At 39.2% G+C, this 27180-nt stretch overlaps 1 protein-coding gene across 1 annotated transcript in view; it reads right to left on the bottom strand.

Moving 5' to 3' along the window:
• grid2 (glutamate receptor, ionotropic, delta 2) overlaps positions 1 to 27180 on the bottom strand; it is a 410560-nt gene that overhangs the window by 112090 nt on the left and 271290 nt on the right. The window contains exons 5-8 of the mRNA XM_034118783.1: positions 24435 to 24488; positions 13730 to 13903; positions 10387 to 10548; positions 6464 to 6583 (exon numbers count right to left, since the gene is read on the bottom strand). Coding sequence (XP_033974674.1) covers positions 6464 to 6583; positions 10387 to 10548; positions 13730 to 13903; positions 24435 to 24488 — 510 coding nt within the window. The remainder of the gene's footprint in view (positions 1 to 6463; positions 6584 to 10386; positions 10549 to 13729; positions 13904 to 24434; positions 24489 to 27180) is intronic.

The following is a 27180-nucleotide window of genomic DNA, read 5'->3' as shown; positions in this document are numbered from 1 at the left end:
CAAAAAGGTTGAAACATCGCTATTTTGAGAAGGACAGCATCAAAGATAAGATAGAAAATGTAAGCATTAAATCAATACATAATCATAATGGGAAATGTTAAATAATTTACCTCTAATAATAGAGGAGATACATATCAAAACAATCTATATGAGTTAATGTTGAGATTGGACTAAGCAAGAGGAAACAGCTAATCTCAGTCAAAATAAAGGATGCAGGCGCTAATTGCTCCAACAATCACCTGGGTTCTGTTGTAAGTTTTAACTGCATGGTAAGCCAGCAACTTGACTATGAGAACAAGATTAATGAGACAGTGCAGGCTTTCATTGTGCTCAAGATATCTGCTAGTTAAAAAATATTCCTTATTTTCTTTGTAAAAAACAAAACATATAATCATTCTTTTTTTCTTGAAGATCCATTTAATACACACACACACACACACACACACACACACACACACACACACACACACACACACACACACACACACACACACACACACACACACACACACACACCTATCAGGTTAGATGACGGAGAAGGAACGAGGAGTAAGAGACTGTGAAGCAGAACAAATCAATGACACCCTCTCTTCCCTCCATCCCTGCTCCTCACATCTTCCCTCCCATTTCTTTAGCCTCTCTATCTCCCATTCCGTTCACCTACCCTCCTTTTCCACATTCTCCACAATCTTCCACCTGGCCTGAAGGTGGGGAAGACACACTGCATAAAGATACATGCAAATCTACCTAATACAACGGAACATTTGAGAGAAAAGGGATCTTTCCCCTCTGAGATATTCTTTTCTCCGTCACTATCTTTCCGCCCTTCACTCTTTGCTTGTTTCACACAGATTAGCCTCCTCAGATTTATTGAAGTTACTTGACTTTCTCTCTAACTTATTAACTGTCTTACTTTCCTGACACATAATGCACACCTCTTATTTCATTGTTTTGCTATACATGAGTCATTGGTTCCTGCTCTCTTACCCTCTCTTTCCTTATCACCCTATCGACTCAGCCTGCAAGAGTTGTTTTACATAATTGTAATAATGACTTCCAGTGGTGTTGCCCCTCATCTAACCTCCTTAAAATAGCACTGTTTGGTTTGCCCTTTAGAGCTGCATCCTCACCACTTTGTACCGTGGTTAGAGTGGTTAGAGGATGCCTGCAAGGCCTCTAGACAAAACCAAAATGTGTATAAAACGTCACTAAAAAAACAACAACACCATTATCATCCTAAATGTATTAGGATGTGCCTCTTCATAGTCTTTTGTTTAATTTGGAATGATCACAACTGAGGGATAGTGATGTTAGTTGGCTGGTCAGTCTATCAGTCCAGATGGAAATATCTTAATAACTATTACATGGATTGACATTACATTATGCACAGATATGTATGGTTCCCACATGATGTATTCTAATAATAACCCCCTGACTTTTCCTCTGGCACCACCATGAGGTTGACATTTGAGGTTTTGAGTTAAATGTCTTGACAGCTACTGAATAAAGCCATGACATTTGGTAGAGATGTTCATGTTCCCCTTAGGAAGAATTGAAATAACTTTTTATCTAATGCCAGGATTGCCAGGAATCACCTGACATACTAATAACTTCCCCATGAGCCTCAGCTATATGTGTGCAAATGTAAGCATGCTAACACACTACACTAAGATCAAATACAGTATGCCAGTGCACATATTTCAGTAAGGTTAGATATAACAGCTGATATGTGGAAGAGTCTGGTGTACTTCTGCACTGTGAGCAGATGAACATGACATCTGATAAAGACCAGGGACAGGATATTGGTCTGTGAGCCAATAACAGGTGATTGTTTGAGAATAAGCACAAATATGTTTTAAGGCACAATGTAGTGCCAGAGAAAGACCTGATGTTATTGGGGAGGCTGTGGCTCAGTGGATAGTGTGCTGGACTTCGAATCAGGAGATAGCAAGTTTGAGTCCCACTGCAGTCAGCATGTCGTTGTGTCCCTGGGCAAGACACTTCATCCCAAATTGCTCCTGTGGGGATTGTCCACAGTACTGAATGTATGTAAGTCGCTTTGGATAAAAGCGTCTAACAAATGACATGTAATGTTCTCTCCAAAAAACAAACAAATAAGGCTGCCGGCATTCATTAAATGTATCTCTTCATAGTTGGATGAGACATAGAGAATGTCTCCATATATGACCATGTCAACGAAATGCTCTTTGAAAAAAACAAAACACAAATCATATAGATATGATTTCTTTTTTAAAGCAGTAGTACTGTAAATTCAAAAGAGTTAAAACGAGTTAAATAGAAGGTTCATCTGCTTTTGTGAAACATCGTCTTTTTCCCCGATATGGTTTAGCCACAAGGAGAAAAACATAATAGCTTGAATCCTGAGCAATAGGTTAATAAATGTCTGTTGAGAATATACATTTTCTCTGCAACATTTGATGAAAAAGGATAATAACAGCTTTGTATGTCCCTGTAGCTTTGTGAGAGAAACTATGTCACAAAAAAGGAACCCTCCTTGTAACTCATTTGAAATGGGTTAATGGCATATCCCTTTGTTTCGATGAAAGTAGAGGAGACCTAGCATTTCTTTATATTACTTACTTACGGTAACCCAAAATGGTTAGTTTAGCATTTCCAAGCATGCCAGAACATCTATGTAAATATGTCCGTGCAATGGCTTGCATGCGTTCGAGAGTGAACTGCAGCTATGTGTGTGTTTGAGTTGATAGGATCATTAAGCCGTAAAAAAAAGAAAAAAAGAACATGCTTCAATCGTTCAAAACATGTAATGGAAGAAATGTTTCTCACATGATGACAGGACTGTGAGCAGGGTACCAAGGTCTCATGACTCTCTGAAATTACTTAGCGTAATTCACCTCATATGTCAGATGAGGCTGGAGATGATAATTGAAGGTGACCTCAATTTAAGAACACTGTAGTTTGCAGGCCATTGATTCTTGTAAAGAGGGAACATATTTCAGTGTCTCTTCCAAAAGATTCAGAACATGTACTCGTTTGAGAGAGAAAAGAGAGCATGTGTGAGATAGTAAGAGTGTTATTATTGTGACTTTTCTCTAACTTGTGCAGCCATTTCTATCTCCGGTATGGGATCTAAAAGGATTAGGTCATCTATCTGTGTGCTACTGTAGCTGTCTCTCTAACTCTCCTCTCTGTTTCATGTTACCTTTATCTCCTTCACCCTTCCCTTAATCTAGAACCATATCTATCTTTCTCCATTCACTCATCTCCTACCCCTCCCTATCCTCCTTTTGCTACCTGCTTAGCCACAACCCGTTTTATTGTGCTGCTTCTAAAGCATACATCAGATTTTTCTCTCTCTGATGTCATTTAAGATTTTGCAGATATCTAACAAAGCAATTACACATGGCAGACTTGTCGCCGAAATATAAGAGAGCAGTGGAGCCTTGCATGCCTGTGGAAATATAGTCTCCAATGTATAGCCACTGAAGGTAATGGAGCAGAAAACCAATTCTGCCACAGTGTCACATTAACAATTATGACAATCTGATGTGTCTGCTATTATCATTATCTCAAGAGGACTATATGCATATGTGAGAAATATGATAGGGATTTATCTCACGACAGTAAGTATTAACAATTGAGAAACGGGGGAATGGGGCGATTTAAAAATAGCAGGCAGGTTAAGGGAGGGAATAAAATAAAATAAAAGGTAAAGAGGAAAGTGAGTAGAGGAGAATGAGATACGCCTTCAGAAAAATGAAGTTAATTAAGGTTAACAAGGACAATAGGAAATGCTGGGTTGTATGTCCGTCATTATGCAGACACACAGCAGAGATGAAAGACTGAAAGAGGCACAGAACATTGAGGGAGGATTGGAACACAAATATCAGGATAAGTGTATTCCCAACAGAATGTAAAGTTAATACTATAATTAAGAGAGTATGCATATACTGGTAATGGCGTGATCAGTGAGACACACTCACTTTATATTTAAATATACAGCCGACACAATGTAGTTAGGCTCCTCGGGGCTGCTGTCAATAATTCAGAATCTTTATTGCAGGCACAAAATGACTCTCCTATATAAAATACATGGGGTTGCAGCCATTATCTATATTTTGTATGGATACGTCAGTGTCTTGAAAGCAGTTGAGTACAAGAAAAATACATTTTACTTAATAAAGCATGGAAGTAAATGGACATGGCGTGGGCAGAGTAAGAGAGAAAGAGAGAGAGAGAGAGAGAGAGAGAGAGAGAGAGAGAGAGAGAGAGAGAGAGAGAGAGAGAGAGAGAGATGGAGTGAGAGTGAAATAAATGATCTATAATTTATTCAAAAATAAATGTGAAACATATTTCTTGTAGGGAAGGTCATTGTCAGTGTCCCCAACTGTTAAGACAAAATATTACCACAGGGTAAAGGCTAAATAATAGAACGAACGATGCTCCAAGGAAGGTTTGCAAATGCTAAGGAGATTAGTCTCTTAACATGTGACCGTGGGGAATGTTAATACTAACATTACAATGTTGCAACACTGAACATAACACTTCAATTAAGTTATGGCTGCTGATGGTTGCTTAATGTTGCTAACAGGGAATGCAAGATGATTCACAAAGTATCAGGTAATCTAATATGTGTTTCTGTGAAACACCAAGCCAACAAATATGTTATGATATATTCATTATGTTGGCAGATGCGTACAGTAATGTTTTTATCGGGTCAGTTTACACAGTTTTCGTCGTGATTTGTGCTTTTTTTTCTTTTAAATGGCTGACACAGAAAGCTGCTTTGAGCATATCCGTCACTCAAAGGTCAATGTTAAACAAATATTTCCAATTCAAGTTGGATTTATACCTCAAGTCACTTATTTTTTTCTATTATCATAATGTAAACCTATTCGAGAAGGTATTTTAAGAGGAAGCACCACAACCATAATGGAGCTATCGTGTAATGAACCTGAGAATTAAGTATTATCACTCATGCCATCATCATATAAGGGAAGATGTTAACCTTGGGTGAGAGAGAGTTGCTTTTAATAATAATCAATTTACATTGAGGTCATTGTTCACATTTAACCTGTCTCTGTCTCTCCATGCAGAATAGAAGAAATCATTTTAATAGAGAGGCAGTTATTGTGAGAGACACATGTGAACATAACACGATGGAATGCTTGAACGACATGAGAACACCCCCACTACCTTTGGGTTTTAATTTCCTTTTATCTTTTCCCTTTACATCATAACATACAGCAGGTCATGAGGGGCTTTTTCGCTGGCTTTTCTTCATGGTCGTGGGGGGTCAGATTTCCACCTTCAATTTATCTGCTCTGTATTAACACCACTTTAGAGTGCTACATCACTCAAAAAAGCACAATTCAGCTACAAGAGGAATATTAGCCTCTGCCAAGTCATTTAATTCCATGTATTAGTTTAATTCAATCCCAATGACAGACCAACACATGTTCAGAGTATTAAGGGACTGTGGCAGGAATACTGTATAACACGTGCCTTAATTCGCTCAGAAGTAATTATGCTCTCTGATTAGGAAATTGTCCCTAAATGTAATTATATGCTGTGCTTTAAAGATTACATTTGTCTGTGATGGCATGCTGCATTATGTTGCTGTCTCACCACATTATTCATAATCACAGCTCACTATCTTAACTGTTATCTGCAAAGAGACCCCTCTGGTGTAGAGGACACACACTATATGGTGTGTTTTTGTGTGTATGTCTATCTCTGTGTCCAATGGAATCTTATGGGATTAAACATTGCAAGTCTCGGTCACATATTTGTACCCAACTGTTTTCACACCTATATGCATAATCCACTAACACTGATTAGTCAGTGATGTCAGCATGGACTCTCTGATCCTAATGCATCAGTGCATGTTAAGACAACTAAAGCTGTAAGAGTATACTTTCTCAAAACATAAATTGACATATTTCAAGGAAGTATGCTTATCCAAGCATAAATTGCGTAACATACAACAGGAGTATGTTGTGATCTGACATGCTGAACCAAACAATACAATCATAAAACTTAGCAGTCACTGAACACACACACACACACACACACACACACACACACACACACACACACACACACACACACACACACACACACACACACACACACACACACACATACCAAACCAAACTAGTGAAAACAAAGTGTGACATGGAATTTAAAGATATAAGACACTTTTGAAATACAAAATATATAAAAGGCTGCACAACAAATCTAAAATCAACCATTAGTAAACAAAGAACGGTGGCAGAGCTGTACTCTGTTGCAAAGGAGTGACAGCCTTGGGAAACGGATGCCTGAATGAATATTAGACGGAAATTAATGTGCAGGTGAGAGCAGGTGCAGTGAAATTCCCTGGCAAATCCCAAAAAGTATGTAAATCCACTCCCGAAATGAGTCCCCCTTCACCCACAGTAATACACCAAACACAAGGGGTTTTGCTTTAACTACTTACCCGAGTGACTCCTCGTCCCCTGTCTTCTCCATAATTTGTTCCCAGGATTTCAAAGAAGATGTTGGGGTTTGAGCCATTGTCATCGAACTCCAGGAAACTGGTGAGGCCGCTCACTCCATTCTGCAAACACAAGATAAAAGGTGTTTTTTTGACTGTTGATTTATTTTACAATTCCTGTTACATGGCAACATTGTTATGGTATTGCAATCATCACTGTTGTTATTCTTGTTTGAGCTTTAATCTTGTCGGTATTATTTGACCTCATCAATATTTCTGGCTGAAAGGTTTGACATTAAATTAAGTTTTAAAGATCAGATATATTAAGTGCTCTCAATAAAGCAGATACATGAATCATCTGTCTGACCCCTAGACTTATTATATCTCCTCATTAAGAACAGCTACTGAATTTATACAAAGTTTTTGTAGGAATAGTATATGTGTTCATGCATACGATCTATGTGGCCAAGAGAGGAAACTTTAAAGAACTATGTTTTGCCGCTTGTGGAAAATCTTACTTTAAATGTATGGCAAAAAATGTAGCAATAAACTGCACGCACATGTGTGTGCAATAACGCTAATGAGAGAGCAACGGGTCTGAACTTTGCACTAGCGGCGTACAATGTACTCTTTTGAAAGGTAAATTCACTCACACGCATATCCGAAAACACACACACACACAAACACACACACACACACAAACACACACACACACAAACACAAACGGTGTCAGTTCCTAGCCTTTGCCCTGCCTCCCGGTAGTGTGACCTGTCAGTGAAAGTGACACTGTTCCTGCTTTAGGGGAGGAGAAGTGTTAGACATCATCATATGAATCATGCTCTGTGTATGTGTGAGTGCTTGCTCCAGTGTGTATGAAGCATGGATTGTACCATTTGTGTGGGATGGTTTGGGCTGTGATGTAAGCATGCACAAATAAATATACACATGCATCTTATTTTGCATCATCATATAAAAACTTGCACAGACACCCTGTGAATAAGGTGATAACACATACATATAGGATTTAAACCTGTATCTTAGCCTCATTTGTAACGCTTTCAAAACATTATATCTATTCAAATATTTACGGTCTGCACACATAAATGTGGATTTTTTTGGGTACAATTGTCACAAGTGAGAATACACAATTACGACATAATTAAAAGAGCAACCTTTATTTACATAAAATGATTAATGCAGAGAAAATATGGGGGAGGGTTGGATCCCATTTTATGTAGTATGTCCATTGTGAACATAGAGATACATACAACACAGTATGTTGTTACCATATTTTATTATTTTATTCCCAGAGGTCGGTCAAACACACACACACACACACACACACACACACACACACACACACACACACACACACACACACACACACACACACACACACACACACACACACACACACACACAGACTTAATAAAGTACATGTTTATTTGCTTCATGAAATCTGCTTGGATACTGTTCACTGCCTTTCATAATTATTCAGTAAATTAATGTTGGCAGCTCAGTATTGGAGTAATACATTTATGACAATGAGTTTTTTTTTAATTGCCCCTGATACAAGAAACATGCCAATAGAATCATGAGACTGGAAAATAAATCTGACAAATAAATAAGAAGGAATAATTTAAATATGTTTAATGAACGTGGACAAGTCAGTTTTATAAAAATAGCAATAATAAAATAAGCGTTAAGCTTGAACTCTGAATGAACCTCAGCGGCTCTTTAGAACTTAATGTGCATTACAATGTATGAATACAATTGGAAAATGAATATGCTTGAGCCACTGAGACCCAAGGGGGTATACAAAGCATCTGAATGGTTAGGGACATTCTGTCTACAAACAGTTCAAGCACATACACAGCATACACTTCTGACTTTAAGGATGATTGTAACAGCTGTTTTAAAGCTGCATTTTCCACTATGAATTTGTCAATGAAAACCAAACAACAACATAAATAGATCTCCTCATCAACATGCACAAATTAGTGTTTTATTATCATAATGGCCCCACATACCAAAACGTTGATTAATCACACAGGCATGCAGAGCAAGTAAAGCACACTACTGATACAGTGTAAAATGGAACTGATGGCAGTCTGCTGAACTCCACTCTATTACTGCTCAGGGCTCTTTAGCTCAGCTCTGTGGAGACAGACATTAGGGTTGGTTTAACAGCCAGGGCTGGCTGATGAAAGTGTTGCCAAATTAGAGTCTGATCTCAAGGTGAAATGCAGAGATAGATCTGAAAGCCATTGCACATCATTTGTTATTGTCTGACACTAATACAAAATTAGCATTTCACTTGGCTTCATTATTCAGTCAAAGTACTATCCCTGGAGTCGTTTTTTTTATTGATATCAAAACAGAGGGCATTGATCCAATTGGATTTAACAGTGATGAAAGTGTTGCCGAACCCCAGACTGAACTCAAGGTGAAACGCAGAGATTCAAAATTACAGCTGCAGGATGAAATCCTCTATCTCCCAAAAGTCAACTGTTCAGGAACTTGCTGATTGATGCATGTGTTTTTTTAAGGTATGCCATCCTTTGAATTTATGAGCACTGGGGTCATAAAGTCTATTAAAAGCAGAAAGCAACTTAGAAACTTTCAATCTAATTAATGAACACAAATTGGATTTCCATTTGATAAGAACATTACAAACAAATGCTTATTTAAAGCCTCCTCCATGTCATTCTCCCTCCTTGGAGAGGACTTTATTTATACCGAGGGATGACATTGCTATTTCAACTAGAGTGTCTCAGCCGAGGAACAATAATGCGTGGTTTCCAAAGTTTCATGTAATGAGCACAATGTCTTGAAATGCTAATATATGCTCCTAAACGAGAAATGCGAGAAAATGTGTTTCTCTCCTACAGCTGAAAGATAAACCTGAGACACATCCAAAAATTGTGAAAAACCTAAACTGAACTTGCATGTAGTTATTTTAGGGAATAGGCAAATGCTTTTGCTATTTTCCCTGTATTAATCAAGTCGCAGTTTAATTTGTGCCTGATAAATTGGGAATGAGTCTAAGTATAACTTGTTTTTTAATTATTTTTTAAATAAAGTATTAATGAGCCATTTTGAAATTGGCTTGCACTGACCTACAAGCCTAACACAGCGGCAGAGAACCACAGGAGGCCGATGAAACAGATGGACGGCACATGAACTGAGGTGAGAGTCAGGTTACCATGGGTCTCAAAACAAATATAAATCAGCGAATGGGGAGCATTTCACTTGTTGCATTACATTATAGTATAAATCAGATTGTATTGATCTCTTTTACTGTTATTTAGTTTTAAAAGACTCATTGTTGCAAACTTCTGTATACAATATTGATTGTATCCTGGATCAGCAATGTCTAAGTCTGAATATTCTTTTGTGAACCCAAAATATATTTATGAGCACAATATATAAACCATGGATATGAATTATACTGTTGGTAAAATGTTAAATATTATAACTTTAAGTTTTGAGTACATTTTTCAATAACCATTTGTTTGGGAAACAGTGATATTGTTTTGTATTTCATAGATGCTCACTCCATGACTGTATCTGTGTTCATGGAGATGATCTGGACAAAATGTTTAGCACAACTTTTAACTTTGCAGAATGTTTTTATTTCAGTATCATAGGGCCTAGAATGTGTGTCACCATATGTGTCCATGCATCCAGAAATCAGCTGTGTGTGTATGTGTTTTTGTAGGGGCTGTGTGTGTGTGTGTGTGTGTGTGTGTGTGTGTGTGTGTGTGTGTGTGTGTGTGTGTGTGTGTGTGTGTGTGTGTGTGTGTGTGTGTGTGTGTGTGTGTGTGTGTGTGTGCCATAGCGACAAAGAATGCATGCTTGCACACTTTCTGTGGTTGAGTTCCTTTCTTCAATACGTGAGGGGAACAGTGTGTGCGCTCTCATACCTTTTTGATGGTATCCAGCATGCTCTTGCCACCCTGCCAAGGTTTGGTGTTCTTCCTGATGCAGCTCAGACTGGCCATGCTGTGCCACTTCCTGTCCTCCAGCTTTCTGTGGAAGGTGTTGGCCAGCAGCAACACACTATCATAAATATAGCGGTTGGTGATCTATTGAAAAATAAATGACAGAGATATAAAAAAATGTAAAATTGTGACAGAATAAATGCAGACATTTTGCTTCCACGTTTAGTATTTCAATTTGGTTTTCACACTAATGTTCCCATTCATTCCTGAACAGGTTTAAAAACACAATAACTTCAAAGGCAGATGTTACATTAGATAGTTGTTATAAACCAACAACTACATTTAGTGAGGTGGTTTTGCATGTACATAAGTAATAATGCAACCAAATGTAATACATATGGCTTTTATGATTTAGGACTATCCTGCTTCTTAAGAATTAAAAACCTTTGGGAAATATTTTAAACAGCTGGTGTGCAAACTCAAACATTGAATTTTATTCCAGGCTATTAGATACATTCAGTACACGTAGAGTACACTATGTCTGAGCGGTCTCTGGCTTGTTCAGTCTATCAATCTCCTTCCAGCATGCTTTTCTGAAATGCATGGAAACCAAGTGGGAACGTGGCAATGTCAAGTTACACTTAAAACATTTATATAAGAGATGATAAGATGACAAAATAGTCCTTGTTAAATGTAAAATAGTTTTCTGACAGACAGGACGAAAGGGAAACTATAGTGTCAAGTTTATCTCACATCAAACTTTTTTCGCACTTTCTTTAGAAGTCGCCTTGCTCTCACAGTTTTGTCGTAGTGTTTCACTTGCTGTCTTTGTCCGTCTATCATTCCATCTCACTGTCTCCGAAAATTAAAGTGAAAATCTGCTGCACTGTTGGGAGCTTCAATGATCAGTGGGCTCTGCACTCAGTATGTGTATGTGTGTGTGTGTGTGTGTGTGTGTGTGTGTGTGTGTGTGTGTGTGTGTGTGTGTGCGTGTGTGTGTGTGTGTGTGTGTGTGTGTGTGTGTGTGTGTGTATGTGTGTGTGTATGTGTGTGTGTGTGTGTGTGTGTGTGTGTGTGTGTGTGTGTGTGTGTGTGTGTGTGTGTGTGTGTGTGTGTGTGTGTGTGTGTGTGTGGTCAGCCTCAGTTGATGTGCTTCAGTGCAGTGTGAAATTGGTCTTCTGAGCTATTCTCTGACTGCTGAGCTGATCTGCTTCCTCTGCCTCTCTCTCTCTCTCTCTCTCTCTCTCTCTCTCTCTATTTGTCTGTCTTTCTCTCCCATACCTTTTTCAAATGTTACCACTCACATATCCACCACCTACACAATCATTCACTTACTCACTCACTCTCCCACACACACCCACACACCGGATGTCCAACAGAACATGTGTACAGGGATGTTTTCCGCTCTCACTTTTCAAAAACACATTGTCCTTGACTGAAATGAGTTCCACTCAAATGCACACACATACGTAGTCACGTGCACACCCTCAGCCCTCCACAGTAGAATGAGCACATAGGACTAGACTCCACACAACAGATAATGATTGCGTTGAATGGGCTTGGATCCTCGAAGCTAGCTTTTTACACTTGAGAAGCACCTGATTCATATTAGACACACAAGGCAAGCTTTATCTACGTGTATTATTTACTGCTTCAGGGCTTTCAGGAGTTACCAATGTCTGTATTTTGCATACTGTGTCGTAAGGATACAACCAAATGTAGGGTTTTATCAGGATAATAAAAAAATACATTTAGGAATGAAGGTAGTATTTAATCTTTGTGGTATATTATTCATCTTGTCCTATGTTATTAATAATTTTAAAAAAGGTCCATTCATTGATAACAGTGGTTGTAAGCACAGCATGGTTTCATCTTAGGACTAAAAAAGGGAGATAACGTATTAAGACCACGTTTCTGTTTGAATGTATTTCCAACTTTCATCAAATGTGTTCCCCCAGGGTCTGATGCATCCACATAAATCAACAGCACATTAATTCAATTTTCAGTTTTTGTCTTGACATATAAACAAGAGTGTGTTCCCTTTTCTCTGCTGTATTTGATGGAAGCCTGATGACTCACATACACACAAAAGTGTAGTAATTGCATACATATTGCCACCCTGGGGACACGTAAGAAAAGTAAAGAAAATGTGAAAGTGGAGGAAAAACTGTCACTGTGTTTTCCTTGAGCATGCTGTCAGTTAAATTGTGTGGTTTCAGAAATAACACGTATAGGGGGGAGAAAGCTATTTCCCAAATGATTAACGTTCCAGGTACAAAACCTTAAAGGCACGAGCTGTAACAATGTCAAATCAGCAACCCTGGTTCAATGGGAAGCTTTGGATTGGGAGACATGTTGAAATGTCAAACTCAAAACACCTGGAGCAGTTTTATGATACAAAATGGAAGAACCAGATCAGCTTCTGAATACATTAATACATTTAAAGAGAGCCATGTATAACCAAACATAAAAGATGAAATCAAAGGTTTTGTGAATGTACAGCATGTAACTCAGAGACACATGGGTACCACTCAAGTTAAGCATTTAATGTTTGTATCTGATTGTTGTGACAACCATTTTTGCTCTGTCCGACATTCACATTATTTGTTTGGCTGCTTTTTAAGGAGGGCATGGTAGAGGGTTGTCAGTAAACTGGCAACACAGTGTGCCAGTGCTTTTTTTTTTTTTTAAACCTTGAGGAAGTTCAATAGCTGGTTCGCACCTCCCATTTGGTTATTGGTGGATGTTCTGGTCTCTGATGCTGCACCATACAATATTGCACTGACAAACTTTTCCACCCATAACACCATCTAAACTGCTGGTATTTGAAGTCAAGTTCAATTTTAGTCTTTCAATTAAACAATTATTTGGTAATGTGTGAATCTCTCTCTTCTGTCATGTACAGTTTTGGGATGCATACTCAACATCAATTTAGCTTGAGTACAGAATTGGAACAAGAAAACAAAAATACAAATCTTTGAGAAGAAAAGCTGAGGAAACGATATGTCTTTGTCAGTGATATCACCACAAATCAAGCTCTAGTTATTTGATCTTAAATCTTTCACACTGATGACGTATATCAGTTCATTTTTATTGGGGGAAAATATGCCCAATAATGTTGTGAACAATCAATTGACTGTATTCCCAATGTACACCTCTCTCCGCTTTAAATAAAATAAATGACTGAATCTAATTTCAGGTTCTCTTTGATAATGGCGATTTAGACAAAGATACATCTCTTTTTCTTGTGCAGCTTTTCAGCTTTCTGTATTAACCTTCATATTTAACCTTTTAGCCTTAAATACAAATCACCAAACTAACTTACCTCCAGCTGATGAGACCTGGGGTTTTTAGGGTCACACAGGGAATTGTTAATCCTGTGGTTGTGTTTAACACAGCGCTGACTCGCGTTCTGGGGCATGGGGAATGTCTGCCGCACCAACGTCAGCCGACCGATCGACTTCATGACTAACTCCTGCAGATCGTAGTCTGAGATCTCCTAAGAGGGTGAAGAGGAGAAGGATGGTGGTATAGATAGGAAGAGGAATGGTCAGGTTAAGGAAAAGAAGAAAGTGGGGAAAGCAATGGAGATAAGAGAAAATCAATATCAACAGCTGCACCACCACAGTATTCATTGTTGCCCAAGACTTATAGCTTACATTTTGACAAGAAAAATACAATAACAACACCAAAGTCTTGGTTGGAATCCAATAAAGTCAATTTGAAATGTAATGCTTCTACAGTTACTTATCGTCAAACTATATTTCTAAGTTATTTAGGTCTTTCTTTACATGCTCTACTTCTCCCAAAATCACCAAACTGAGCGGTTAAAAAAACATTGTCAACGTCATCTGCAAAGAAAGCTAATATATTACAAAGGTACATTTCAGTAGATGGAAGTAGGGAGAGAGGGGAATAAAGTGTCTGTTTGTGTGTGCTTCTGCTCATACATGTGTGTTTGCACGTACACTGCATGTCCTTGTAAAACCTTGGGGGAGGAATCATTGCTAATTTTAACCCTCGGACACAATCTCTCTCCCTCTCTTCAGTCATGGATCTCCATCCATCCACTGCAAGTGCACAAGGTCATGTGGTGATGAGATGAGAACTGACGGTAAACGTCCCTGGTGGAGGTAACACTGCCACCAACCGAGACTGCCTTTGCTGTCTTTGTGTGCAGTAATTATCTGTGTTTGTGCGAATTGTGTGCACAAGCCAGTTTATGTTGAAATATGTGTGATGTCTGCATATGTTTTTGGAGATTGTTTTCAAGCCTTTCGATCATGCGAAACACTTGATTCCGTTTCATTTGCACATGGCAGCCTCTCTTGACAGGATATATGAAACCCTGCCTGCAGACCGTGCACAAACATAAATAAGCCATCACATACACATTATAGTAGTGAGTGGTAATATTATAGGTACCACTGGTTCATTGACTAATTTCAATGGATTACATTTGAATGTAATTAATGTTCATCAAGGGTGGTGAGTCCTCATGGGATGTGATCAAAGGTGATTAGAGGTAATATTATACAGGCTTCATTGGTATAGCTGTACTCATCTGCAGCAATTAGGCTGATAAATGGCGCTCGCTATATAAGCACAAATATGCATTTGCTTAGGCAATCAAATGTATGTTGTTTTGAATATCTGAAATAAGGTAAGTCCGATTTAAGACTCACATTTGCCGTTCATATTTAATGTCAAAGATTGTAGCATTTCAATTTTTTATTTTTTATTTAAAATGTTTTGATAAACAGAAGAAAGTGTTATTTGTGCCTTGGTGAATATGTGAGGTATGAATGCCATGTGTTCTGAAATATCTACTTTCTTAACCGCAAGCAAAGAGGTGATTGTTCAGCTTTAGGGGGTAAAACGTGGCAGAAATCCCAAACAGTTGCTTACATGAAAACCCCTGAATGGAACAGAATAAAAAAGCCAACAAAGACGGAGCAGGACAGATAGAAAATGCAGAACATTTCTAAAAAGGCAGATCTGTTGGCCAAAAGAGAATCAAGATTCACAGCGGGCAGTCAAGAGCATGCAAAGAAATGTCGGCATGCAAGAATTATCCAGAGCGCACCACTCAAAGGATCAAACTCAAACAAATATAGATGGAACGATTGACAGGAATACAAAACCATACACACACATTGAAACACAGCTAAAATGTAAAAGGAAACTGTCATTTTGAGATTTGTCCTCTCAACAGGCGTTTGTCCATCTTTCTTGTTTGCCACGTTCCATTTGCCTCTTCGTCTCGTTCTCTCTGGGGACAAACTTAAAAGACTACCCCCAGTGAGACTTTCAGTGGTGGCATTCCCTATATGCTGTTTTAATGGCTAAGACTAACTTAATGTGACATATATACACACATATTTTGATAGGACTGCACATATGGAATCACACGAGCTCTCACGCTCACAGCACATCTACACATGCAGGGGTCCTGGGAGGAATAAGGTACCAGTGCACAATTGACATTAGCCGCATTCACACCGGAGTACTTTTCCCCGTACTTTTCGCGTTTAGTTCCGTAACTTATGGCAACACAAAAGAAAACATGGAAGCGGTGGAGATGAGGAGGTGTCGGCGTTCTGGCGATTTACTCGGAAGGCTTTAGTAGAAGCTGCTGGGAGTCCCAGCAGCTTCTACTGAAGCCAGTCCCCAACTCCGGGGACTTCCGGCCGGGGACTTCGGGTGGCAGTATACACCATGAAGTGGTTTGCGGCCTGCCAGTAAACCCAAAGCAGAAGAAGACGAAGTGACGTCAGCGGCTCATTTGCATAATCTTCCCTCAGGGAACTTATTCCGGTGTGAATGCGATCTGTACTAAGTGCCCTGGGGTAATAAGTGCCGGGGCACTGAGTGCCGGCACTAAGTACGGCAAAGTACTTTGGCTATTGACCAAACATTATAAAACTGGTGCAACTTTTCTTTCGTTCTCCATAATAGACATGCATAACATGTACGTACACTCTCTGGTATAATTGTATTTAGTGTAATCTGGTTCTGCAAAATTAAACCCAAACCGAGTTACTTCATATGACATTTGAAACAAGCAAGGCATCATTATGGTTGACTTCTTAACAGCTTGAGAAAATCATCATCACACTCTGTAAGCAATATTTCCGCCTAGTTTTCAATTACATATTCAAGGATCCAGTCCTATTCAATATTGGAGCATAAGTCACATTATTTTAAATCCATTCCCTATCCATCAAATTCATGAAGTCCAGAGAATATTTTATTGGCCCCTACATGTGAGCACCAAGACCGACTGCCTTAAAGCAGAATCTTTGGGTAAGGTGTAACCCCCAAACAGCCATGCAGCTCATAAACAGAGTGAATCATGAGTTGTTTACTCCATAAACTAGAAGGTGTTGGTCTGCAGGCATCCCCATCACCCTTAACCCATCACCTCTCTCGCCTTCCCTCCAATCCCCTGAGGGCACCAAATCCTCGTCTTTAGTGTTACTTGAAGATGGGAGTCAAAACCAAAACACATCCTTCATCCACAATTGTTCTTTGCACTTCTTCCCTGACCCCTATACTTTGTTTTCCGCCCTTTCCCCCCTCAACAACTATCTCTCCCCATATCTACCCTAGAGACATCAAATCCTTGCTTTTTTCTTATTATTTGCAGAAGAGGGGAAAAAGCTGGTTTTGTTTATTATTCAACCTTTTCTGCTCCTCCCACTCCTATTCTCACCCCCAAAACTCTTTCTCGCTCTGCCCATGTTTATGAGAACATCAAATCCCTCTGTTTTCCTCGTATTCAGAGGGTCAAAGTTCTGAAAAAACTAAACAAATCTGAAAAAGCATCTTGTTTCATTTGGCCATTTGTACTCTCTCTTCCACCTTTTCCCAGAACAGCCCAAACATGTCTTCTATGCCTCTGAGTCTTCTTTTGGCGCATTTCCACCATGGCGCGGAGCGCGGTTTAAGCGTGCCGTGTCGTGCCGTGCCCGTTTTTGGTTGCGCTTCCACTAGGCCTAGTTACGGCCCGGCCCGGCCCGGGGCCACTTTTTCACCTCTTTTCTGGCCCGACAAAATTGTGGTTCTATCAGGGCCAACAAACAGGGCTGAGTCGGGCTGAGTATGCTAAACTAGAGAGAGGATTGCTGGCAAGGGGGCTACAACTACAACAAGATGGACATATTTGACCGTGATTTAATTGTAATACAAGTTTCAAAATGATGCCGAAGTAACAACATACTGATACCGGTTAGTAAAAACCATGAATTAATGCTTTGTCAAGTCTGCAGACAGACGGCAGGCGAAAAACCTTTTAAAATGCGTGTTTTCTAGATGGAGATTGGCTAAGCTAACGCAGTATATGCTCCGACCGTCCACACTCACAACAACGGCCTATACAGACATAAATAAAGCAGCGACTGTATTCGCCATGACACAGGCAGTCTGTGGTGTGTACTTGTTTAACTTTTGTCGAGTTTCTGAACATATATAAGGAGCTGTGAGCTCTGAGTGCTAACAGCTAACGGCTGTGTTGTTTTTCTGGGGTTCTCATTGAAGATGACGTCACGGCTCCGCCTACACTGCGTTACTATAGTAACTACCCCAGTACCTAAACTGTAATGGAAGCGCAGCATGAAGTGAGCCGGCCCTGTTAAGGCCCAACGCGGCCAAGCAGTACCGAGCGTGGCCGAGGCCGACCGTGTGGTGGAAATGCGCCATTAGTCACCCTTTCATTTATGTGCCTTCCCCTTAAAATGTTGAGGACTTTCATTAATACCCTACAAACAACAATAGAGAAAAGGGCAAGAAAGAAGAAAGAGGCTAGTACAAGTGGAACACTGCCTGAACGACAAAATACAATATACTTCCAAGGCAAAATACATCTCTGTAATGGCTGTTAAAAAATGAAAAAGGTCTAACATGAACGGCAGGGTCAAAAAGGAGGACAAAATCGTCATCACAATGTGTGTGATTCAGATCTCTAGACCTGACAGGGAAAATTGGATAGGTTGGAAATGTCACGTTGGTCTTGAATAGGACAATAAATATCCAAGAACCGCTTAGCAGTCGTCTCTGGCTGCAGTCGTACTGGGAAACTTCCAGCTGGGCATCTCCAAGCACTGTAGCTGTAAATAGTGCTCTATCACTTAGATATTACTGAAGGAATAATAAATGGTATATGTGGGGGAAACTTCTGAAGCAATGCAGACAGGACTCAGAGAGACACGAGGAGAGCTGGAGCTTTGATGGCAAACACTGATGGTTTATTTGGAGCTTCGGCCGGAGAATTCACAAGACATGTCACAGGGCCACGGTCTGACCACACGGATGAGATGCCACAATCAATTCTGAAGAACTCTACCCCAGACCCATGTATTTAGCTAGTTCTGAGAGAATAATCAACATTGTGCACAACAAGATAGAATCATAACACCTCTATCAGCTGACGCCAACAGGCAGGAACAGGGAGACAAAACACTGCAGCCAAGGCTACAGGTGCCTGTGCTCAGTTAGGACAGTATGAACTGATAAACTGGGTCAAAGTTATGGGCCTTGGAAAATATTTCCCCAACAGTATAAATGTCATATCTTCAACATGTTTCCAAAAAGAATAAATTACATTTACCGGCAAACATTTTTGTACAGTGGGTTTTGATGGGGTTTCATTAAATAACGGTTTTTAGAATGATCTTAGCTGGCATAAGACCATGTAATCCTAAAATCATAATTAGAAGCATGAAAATCCCCAAAATTTCAGTTTCATGGCTTTGAATATCAAGCAGTGATATTTTTACAGCCAAAATGACGGAGAAGCCTAATCTCGTTTCATCTCATTACCATGCACTCGTTCCCATGAGAGACAAAAAGGCAGAAATGAATAAAGAAAAAGCAAATTACAGAGAAAAAGAGTGTGAACAGCAATAGTTAAGATTGAGAATGATAGCATGACAGAAAATGAAAGACCATGAAGTGATTCAGAACGAGTAAGGTCAAATCCTCCAAACTTGAGAGAAAGACAGAGAAGAAGAGAAGCCATGAGTGTCCCTTATTATGTCTCTGCCTCCTCCCCTTCATCCCCTCAGCCTGAGCAGAACGAAGGAGATAGGGAGAGGAAGGATGATCAATTATGAACTGTGAACTCCCCCTCAGTGGGGCTGTCTGACTGCTAGCTGTAGATAAAGCAGAGTTATGACAACCATACAGTGCCCCCTCATCCATAATAAACCACAGGGAGGGAGAGTGCTTTTACACTGAGGAATATTCATTCTCCAAAGAACCAGTAGTAGGACATTGTATCGAAAAATATTGTAGCCACTCATCCATTTAAACACTTTGCTACAGTATAGGACTCAAAGCCAATGATGGGAATATTGTATCTACATCTGAACAGTCTGGGGCAAAACGTTATCATTTATATGCCAAATTATGACATTTTAGCAGTAAAAAGATGGGAATAAAACTTTTCCTATGGGTATTTTTTATATTTTGTGCAGTTTAGAGTCAGGAGAAATACAGATAATGAATGGCTTTGCCAAGAAGCATTTTCTAGAACTACTTTTGCCATTATTCCTTAGCATACTTTGAATTATCAGAATTAGATAAAAAATATATATTGTAATGATGTTTATGTCTTAGTTGAATTATTATTATCTTTTCAATATAACTTGGGGAAAAAAGTCTGTTTTTGTATAGTAGGTGCACATGTCTTATTCTTCCTCTTAAACACAATCTCTACATCTGTTGTTTCTTCAACCCATACCTCCCTTCAGCCTTTGTGGCCCCTGTACTTATCTCTGCTTCTCCTGCTTTTTTAAAAATGTCATCTGCTAAGGAATAAAACCTACAACCCTTGAATCCAGGAGGGTTTCTGCATGTTCACAGTAACCACAAATACAGTATATTATTTGTGTAATACTAATATATGAAGCAAATATATGCTAATATGAGTAATGACATTGGTGAAGATATCTGAATGCACACTGAAATGCTACATTTTCACAAAGTGCCATACTGTACATTAGCATGTGTACAGCCAGCACGAGAGAAAAGAGCTAAAGCAGAATTTAGTCGTGCTGTCCTGCCTGTGACACATCTGGGCTCCTCACATCATACTGACTTTGCTTGACTGGTTCTCGCTAAATTTTAAATCAAATCTTAAACGCTTTCGTGAAGTGGTTGAGAACAAGACAACTAGACATAAAAAGCTGTAGAGCATCATGCCAATAACTTTGTGGGGTGAAAAAGATGGCCAAATTATTAAGATATAAGTCCCTGGTTCCATTTAGCTTGACTGATTGTTGGATCTAATTTCCTTATGACTTTCCTGTTTCAGAAAATTGTGTGCCAACAAAAATATATTTAAAAAAATACACGAGAGTTGTCAACACTTGAAGTATTGGTTTTCACTGCATGGTTCGACTCTCATCGACTTGACTTATGGCAGGGGTGCCCAACCAGTCGATCGTGAAATGTGTCTAAAAATAGAACGACAATATTCTGTTTTATCGTTAATGTCCTATAACATAATCTTCCTGTGCCAGAATAATGCACTTGAACGCATCAAAGCTTTGTGATTGGCGTGACCCCATGTGTCGGGGCGTGGCTGGTGGGCAGTGGGCACTAGTTCGCTGACGTTGTCCGTGGCAACATAAGTGACAGTGCGCACACACACAAGACCACAATTATGACAGAAGCAAAAAAGCTTGGAGGATGGGAGGATGATTATTTTTGTATCTATTCCAATTCAAAGTCCATCTGTCTCATCTGCAATGCGAGCGTAGCTTTATCGAAGAAGGGTCATTTAGGAGTGGCATTTCAAAACAGTGCACAAACGCTACGAGACGGAATTCCTTCCTAATTCTGCCCTACGCTCCCAAAAGGTGAGGGACCTGAAAGGACAGCTAAATACACAGCAGTCCATTTTCACCAGGCCCAACAACAAGAGCAAGGCTGCTACCATAGCATCTTATCGTGTCAGTCACGTTCTTGCGAAACACATGAAGTCTTTCAAAGACGGCGAAGTTGTGAAAGAGGCATTCCTGGAGGCTGCCGACGCGCTTTTTGGGGACAGTAAAAATAACAGTAGCATTTCAACAGGTTTTTGATATAATAAAAACTCAAGTTAGATACCGTTATTAATCAGCTGTAAGTTTTTGTTTGTTTGAACTTATTCATTATAATTATTGTACAAAATGGTATAAGAATGCAAACATTAAGATCTGTTCTGTTTAAATTGATTATAGTCTATTATCAATTCAGGTTAAGAAACTAGTGTTGCTTGCATCCTATTTTAAAGGCATTTCTTTTTATACTAAAATGCAAAAAAAAAAAAGGGTTTGATTCTATTAATTTTGTCTTTTTTATTGCACTTTGGCAGCAGATTCCTGTGTAGCTTCAGATCTGAGTTGTCTTATTAGAAAGCCTAATTTATACTTTTGTAGCAACACTATTTTTATATAATGGCAAAGAAAGGGTTCAGTGTCTTTTCTTTTTTTCCTGTGTCATATGTGGCAGCACTGTTCAATGTTTCTTGAAAACATGACCCACTGTAGTATGTGACGTGTGAATAAACTCCAACTCTGTATCAACAACACTGTTGTGTAACTTCAGTTAAATACTTGTATGTGTGTCGATTAGAAAGAGGTAAGATAAAGGATCTCCAGTATTTTATGAAGTATTAATCGTACAAAGGTCAGTTTTATACAAGTAGAAGTATGTATTTACCTGGTAGTAGGCTGTCAGTAATGGCTACGCCTCTCTATTTGGACTGGTAGATCTCGGCAGACTGGCAACTTTAAAAGTAGCTCTCGGTTCAAAAAATGTTGGGCACCCCTGACTTATGGTAACAAATGCTTTTTTCTTTATAGTTTTACACTGAGGATAGTACCCAGGAAACATGGGGTGTAAAAGTGTAAAACATATCATTTATTTGACTTACCAGATTCTACTGGTACCTGAGATACTTTTATTACCTGAGTGAAAGGGGTCCAATAACAACAACTCAGTTTTTGCAATGATCTAACTATTGATAACCAGAGTTTCAACATACCAATCTACAAAATGTTCCAATAAATTAAAAACCACCAAGACTGTTTGCTACTTCACAGTCTCTTGGAAATTGTGAAGTTAAACAAAAAAGGAATTTGAAAGAAAGCAGAATGATGCAAATATTACATTATGCCATTACAAAAACAAAAACCTAGAGTGCATTGACCTGCCAGACTGCATTTCACAATTGATTCCTCAAAGACAGCTGGTACAAACTGTTAAAGGCTGCATGCAGCTATAGATGTTGGACATGTAGGCTGCAGAATGACATGTTAGGCCTTCCAGAAAGCTTAGCGAAGAGACGTCGCTGCCAGGAAGCTTGAAGGGTGTTAGACAATAACAGATGCTTGGCAGGATGCAAAGCAGTCGATTAGACGGCTAGATGTGAATTGAGCCTATCAGGCAGTCAGGTAATGATAAACTGCGCAGAAGGCTGCTTGACATTGCCTTCTGCCTCTGTACAAAAACAGGCTGTCAGGAGAGTGTATGACCACAGACATATTTATAAGTGAGCAGTAAAGCTTCAACTGTTACATTATGAAATGCACATTATAGTATGCCATTTATTTCAATTAGCAACAGAGACACATTTAAGTGGCACATCAGTCCTTCTATGGAGCCAGTAACTAATACAGAGTGGTTGTTTTTGAACAGATTTATCCAGATTTTTACCTCTGAGAAGACTGCCATCTTCATTAAATTGCAGGGACTAGTCTCATTCTTTTCCCTCACTCCCTGGAAGCATTAGCATTTGAACAAATGCAAAAACAATACTGAGAGGTTATCTGAGGTACTTGCGGGGATTGGGACTGTGTTACTGCAGCCTCTCAACCATATCAAATAGGAACAAATAAAAACCATCATGTAGCAAGACTGACATTCTAAAAGCGAACATCAGAAATAATGATTGGCTGTCCCTGCAGCATTAATGGATGTCATGCATACTAACATTGGGTTCAAACTGAAATACTTTCTTTGCATAACTGAGCAAGTAATCGGACTGCTGAGCCTTGCAGGCTATGACTTTTTAGGCTTTGACTTTTAAGTGGAACAGGGAGTGAGAGAAACTACAGTATAAAGCATCAGAGTTTATTTTTCTTGTTTTGTAGTTGGGTTTTTCATAGCTACTACAGCAATGTTGTTTTTTTAATATTTGTGTTTATGGTTGTGTATGCATTCTTGCTCTTGAGTGTGGAATTGTTGGCAGTATGGGCATGGACCCCCTGCTGTACCCTGCCAGTTCACTTTGATGCCAAAGGCTACCAAGACACAGCGCATTAGCTAGCAGTGTAAACTCACACCAAGACCAACTGCAATCTTGCACACAAACTCACAAATAGCTGATCTGGGTGGTTTTGTAAAAGGCATTTCACACAAAGCAAGATCAAATATGTGTTTCTTTTCAAAATAATGTGTAAGTTAAGTCAATATTAAAGTTTAAATGTTACTTTGTGATCAATAGACATTTATTGTTAACTTAGATTGAAAAGACATCACAGTACCAAAGCTGCACAGTCTGATCGGATAGGAAAGTGAATTTGTTGACTCTCAGTGGGTGCCTGCTCCCTTTATACACGTTTATTATTTAAGGAGTAATACTGAGCCAGACTATATGCTTCATTCAAGGAAAGTCTCGCAAGGTCACTTTTTTCCTCTCTGGTAAATTGAGTGTTTGTAGACAGTGGCTCTATTTTCAATAAGTTGTGAGAATGAACTATATAACATCGTTATTGCATTGTTTTAGTGTGGTGGTGTGCAGCAGCTGAATCTAACTTAAATAAACTAAATTGTCCTTGTTCATCAAGTTGTGTGTGTTATTGTGACTGATCAAAAGAAGAGGACAATTTTGTAAGCTTTCCTCTCTTCTTCACACAAGACAATGGGGAGATTAGAGTGGCCTTGGATGTAAAACTATAAATATTCCCAGGATAATGGAATCAATAAGGTGAATTAAAGGCACACCCAGTATGGGATCAGTACATCATTTGAGTGGCACTCACCTCATTAATCAGGATCCAGTGACAATCGAAGGCCACCAGGTTGGTCTCAACCACCTGCAAAACAACACAACACACATTTAGAATTGAGAAAAATAAACAAGCATTCGAATTGTTCAAAAAAAGGCAAATTAGATAGATAGATAGATAGATAGTACTTTATTGATCCCAAATTGGGAAATTGTTGAGTAGTCAGTAAAAGTAGTCACAAAGGTGCCACCTGCTTCAAAGTAATATGGGGCATAATTTCCCCTCCAACTACCGGATCTATACACTCTTAGTTTGCAGTCATCAGTAAAAAAGCCTACTATAGTATGTTATAATATGTTTATTTTATGTACACTGGGTCTAACTGGTGTACTGTAGCAACAGAAAGACTGCTGGTTTGAAGGAAGTAGGGAAACAAGGATGTAGTCCCTTTCTCCGGGTTCAAACCCCAAAGTTGGGTGAGCTCAGACAAAAGGTGAGCTAAATGCTAACTGCTCCGCCCGTTCGTCTGCTAGCTCACTTTGGATCTGATCCAACTCAGGTACTCTGCAACACAACAAATAAAGGTACTTGACGACACCATTCACATGATATTAATAGTGTTAAATGTTTTTAAATCACATTTCTGGAATTCCTTAAACAGCATTCAAAAGTTGGCTACTCTAGACAATCAGCTAATGATAGTTAAATGGAACATTAACGAGTAAATGGCAGTGCCATTAAGTACCAACAACAAGTAAGAAGACAGTAAATAGGTGTTTTAGTGTAGCTCTCTGTTTTTCTTTCTCCGCTAACTCACACCAAATGGTACTGTCACGTATTATCCACTCTCTCTCTCTGTTGTATTGTCTCTATCTTGTCTCCTATCCTTTCCCTCTATCTTTACAGCACTATTTCAAGGCATATAACTTCTATCGCCACCTTTATCATTTACTTTTAAACAAAGATAAGGATTTGCATTTAATCTTGTCATCCTGCTTTTGACTCTGCTCTCTCAGAAACAATTGCTTTTGCCTCTCATATGTTTTCCTCCCAATCCCACCTGACCCTCTAATTTTGTTCTCTTATCGATGCTCCTGCCTCACCTTTCATTCCATCATCTCTGCTCTCCTGTAATTGCTCATTTCTCATTCTGACTGCATCCGTTCCTTTCCTTCCCTCTCCCCCAGCCATTCTTGGTGTAAAAATACAGTACCAGTCGTATATCATTTGCTATAATTGTTTAGGTGACTATAGCACCGTGTGTCATAAAACACTTTTTAGCCATAAACAAACGGCAACAGCTGGAGTGAGCTGACAGAGCGTTGCTAATAGTGGTTTAATCTCCCACAGAGCCTCAATAAAACTTCATCATTGTCTGCGGCTGCCGTAAAACACTTTGTCTCCAGGAAACATGGTTGGGACATAGACTAAGGCAGGGGTAGAATGAGGGAGAGGGATAAAAGACTCGATTTTTGCCCTAATTATTTCTGTCAGCATTTCTGTTTAGGATTCTAGCCATTCTCTCAGACTTTTTCTTGGAACACAGCTTGAAACCAAACAATGAGAATCACAAGAATGCAGGTTATTAATCCTTGTTGTCCTCTCATGCTGTTTCTGTCTCTATCTATTGGAGAATTGCAACAGCAGAAAGACTAGCAGTGAAGGAGGGAGAAAGGAAATACATATTGTTACACTGTTTGTTATTCTATCTTCTCTCTAACCTTCTCTCTATTCCCTTCCCTTGGTGCTCATTCAGGTTTTAGATTACATTTACACAGGATTATGAGCAAATCTTCTAAAGTCAGTATGTAAAGTAATGCAAACATATATGTTGATGTTATTTGTAAGTGTCAGTGGATGTGATTGTTTCCACTTCTCCCATTATAACCTCCCTCTGGCAGCCGCCTGGACAGATGTTTCAAGCTAATTAGGGAAAGGGCAGACTCCTTACACTAGACGTGACTCCTCAGGGGATGGAACGGTTCAATACGCTCACTTTTTCTCTCTCTTTCTCATGCACACAAACAAGCACAAAACATAACATACTGCTGCTAACATTTAAAAATGACCTGTGCATTCATATTTGAATTTGTTGACACAGACTACCACAGCCTTGTTAACAACTTAATACCAACATGGCAGGTAAGAGTCCCTTGGGTTCCCTTAATGATACAGAAAGATCCTTCTGACCTATCTGGCCAGCTCTACAAAAGCTTCATTTCTGAAGTCCTTGGATCAAACAAATACCAGCTCTGCAGTCCGGGATACATCAAATCACTCAATGCCAATATAGGTAAGCCTTTTCTCAAAGTCTGAAAGCAGCCAGACTGAACTAAGCCTGATTTGCAACACCATACCACTGTGAACTCCAGTCTCCTAGGTGTTTTATAGATGCTGTGATACCTACTAACATCATTTTGATCTTGTACCGTTGCAATGTTAGCAAAACGTTTATTCAGTAATTTAAAAAACTTGTATTTTTTGCCTGAACTAATTAATGTCTCAGTTTTATTTATCAAAGGCAAACTTTTTACAATAACACACACTCTCCCTGCAATTACAAAGATTCATGACCTGCAATCAGAGGGCCCTGACTCCTAATGTTTCACACCCTCAGGAGGCTAGGTCCCAAAGCCATAAGTTTGCATGTTAATGAGCCATACAAGACGATGGAGGATTCAGTGTGAACTGTGGAAAAGGTGAAGAAAGATACAATCGCCTTAGAGTAGACATATCTAACCAATTAGTTTAAAAATAATAATAATTACACCTTGCTTCT

This window comes from Trematomus bernacchii, unplaced genomic scaffold (genome assembly GCF_902827165.1).
Source record: "Trematomus bernacchii unplaced genomic scaffold, fTreBer1.1, whole genome shotgun sequence".
Taxonomy (NCBI): Eukaryota; Metazoa; Chordata; class Actinopteri; order Perciformes; family Nototheniidae; genus Trematomus; species Trematomus bernacchii.
This window is presented reverse-complemented; position numbering and strand designations above follow the sequence as displayed.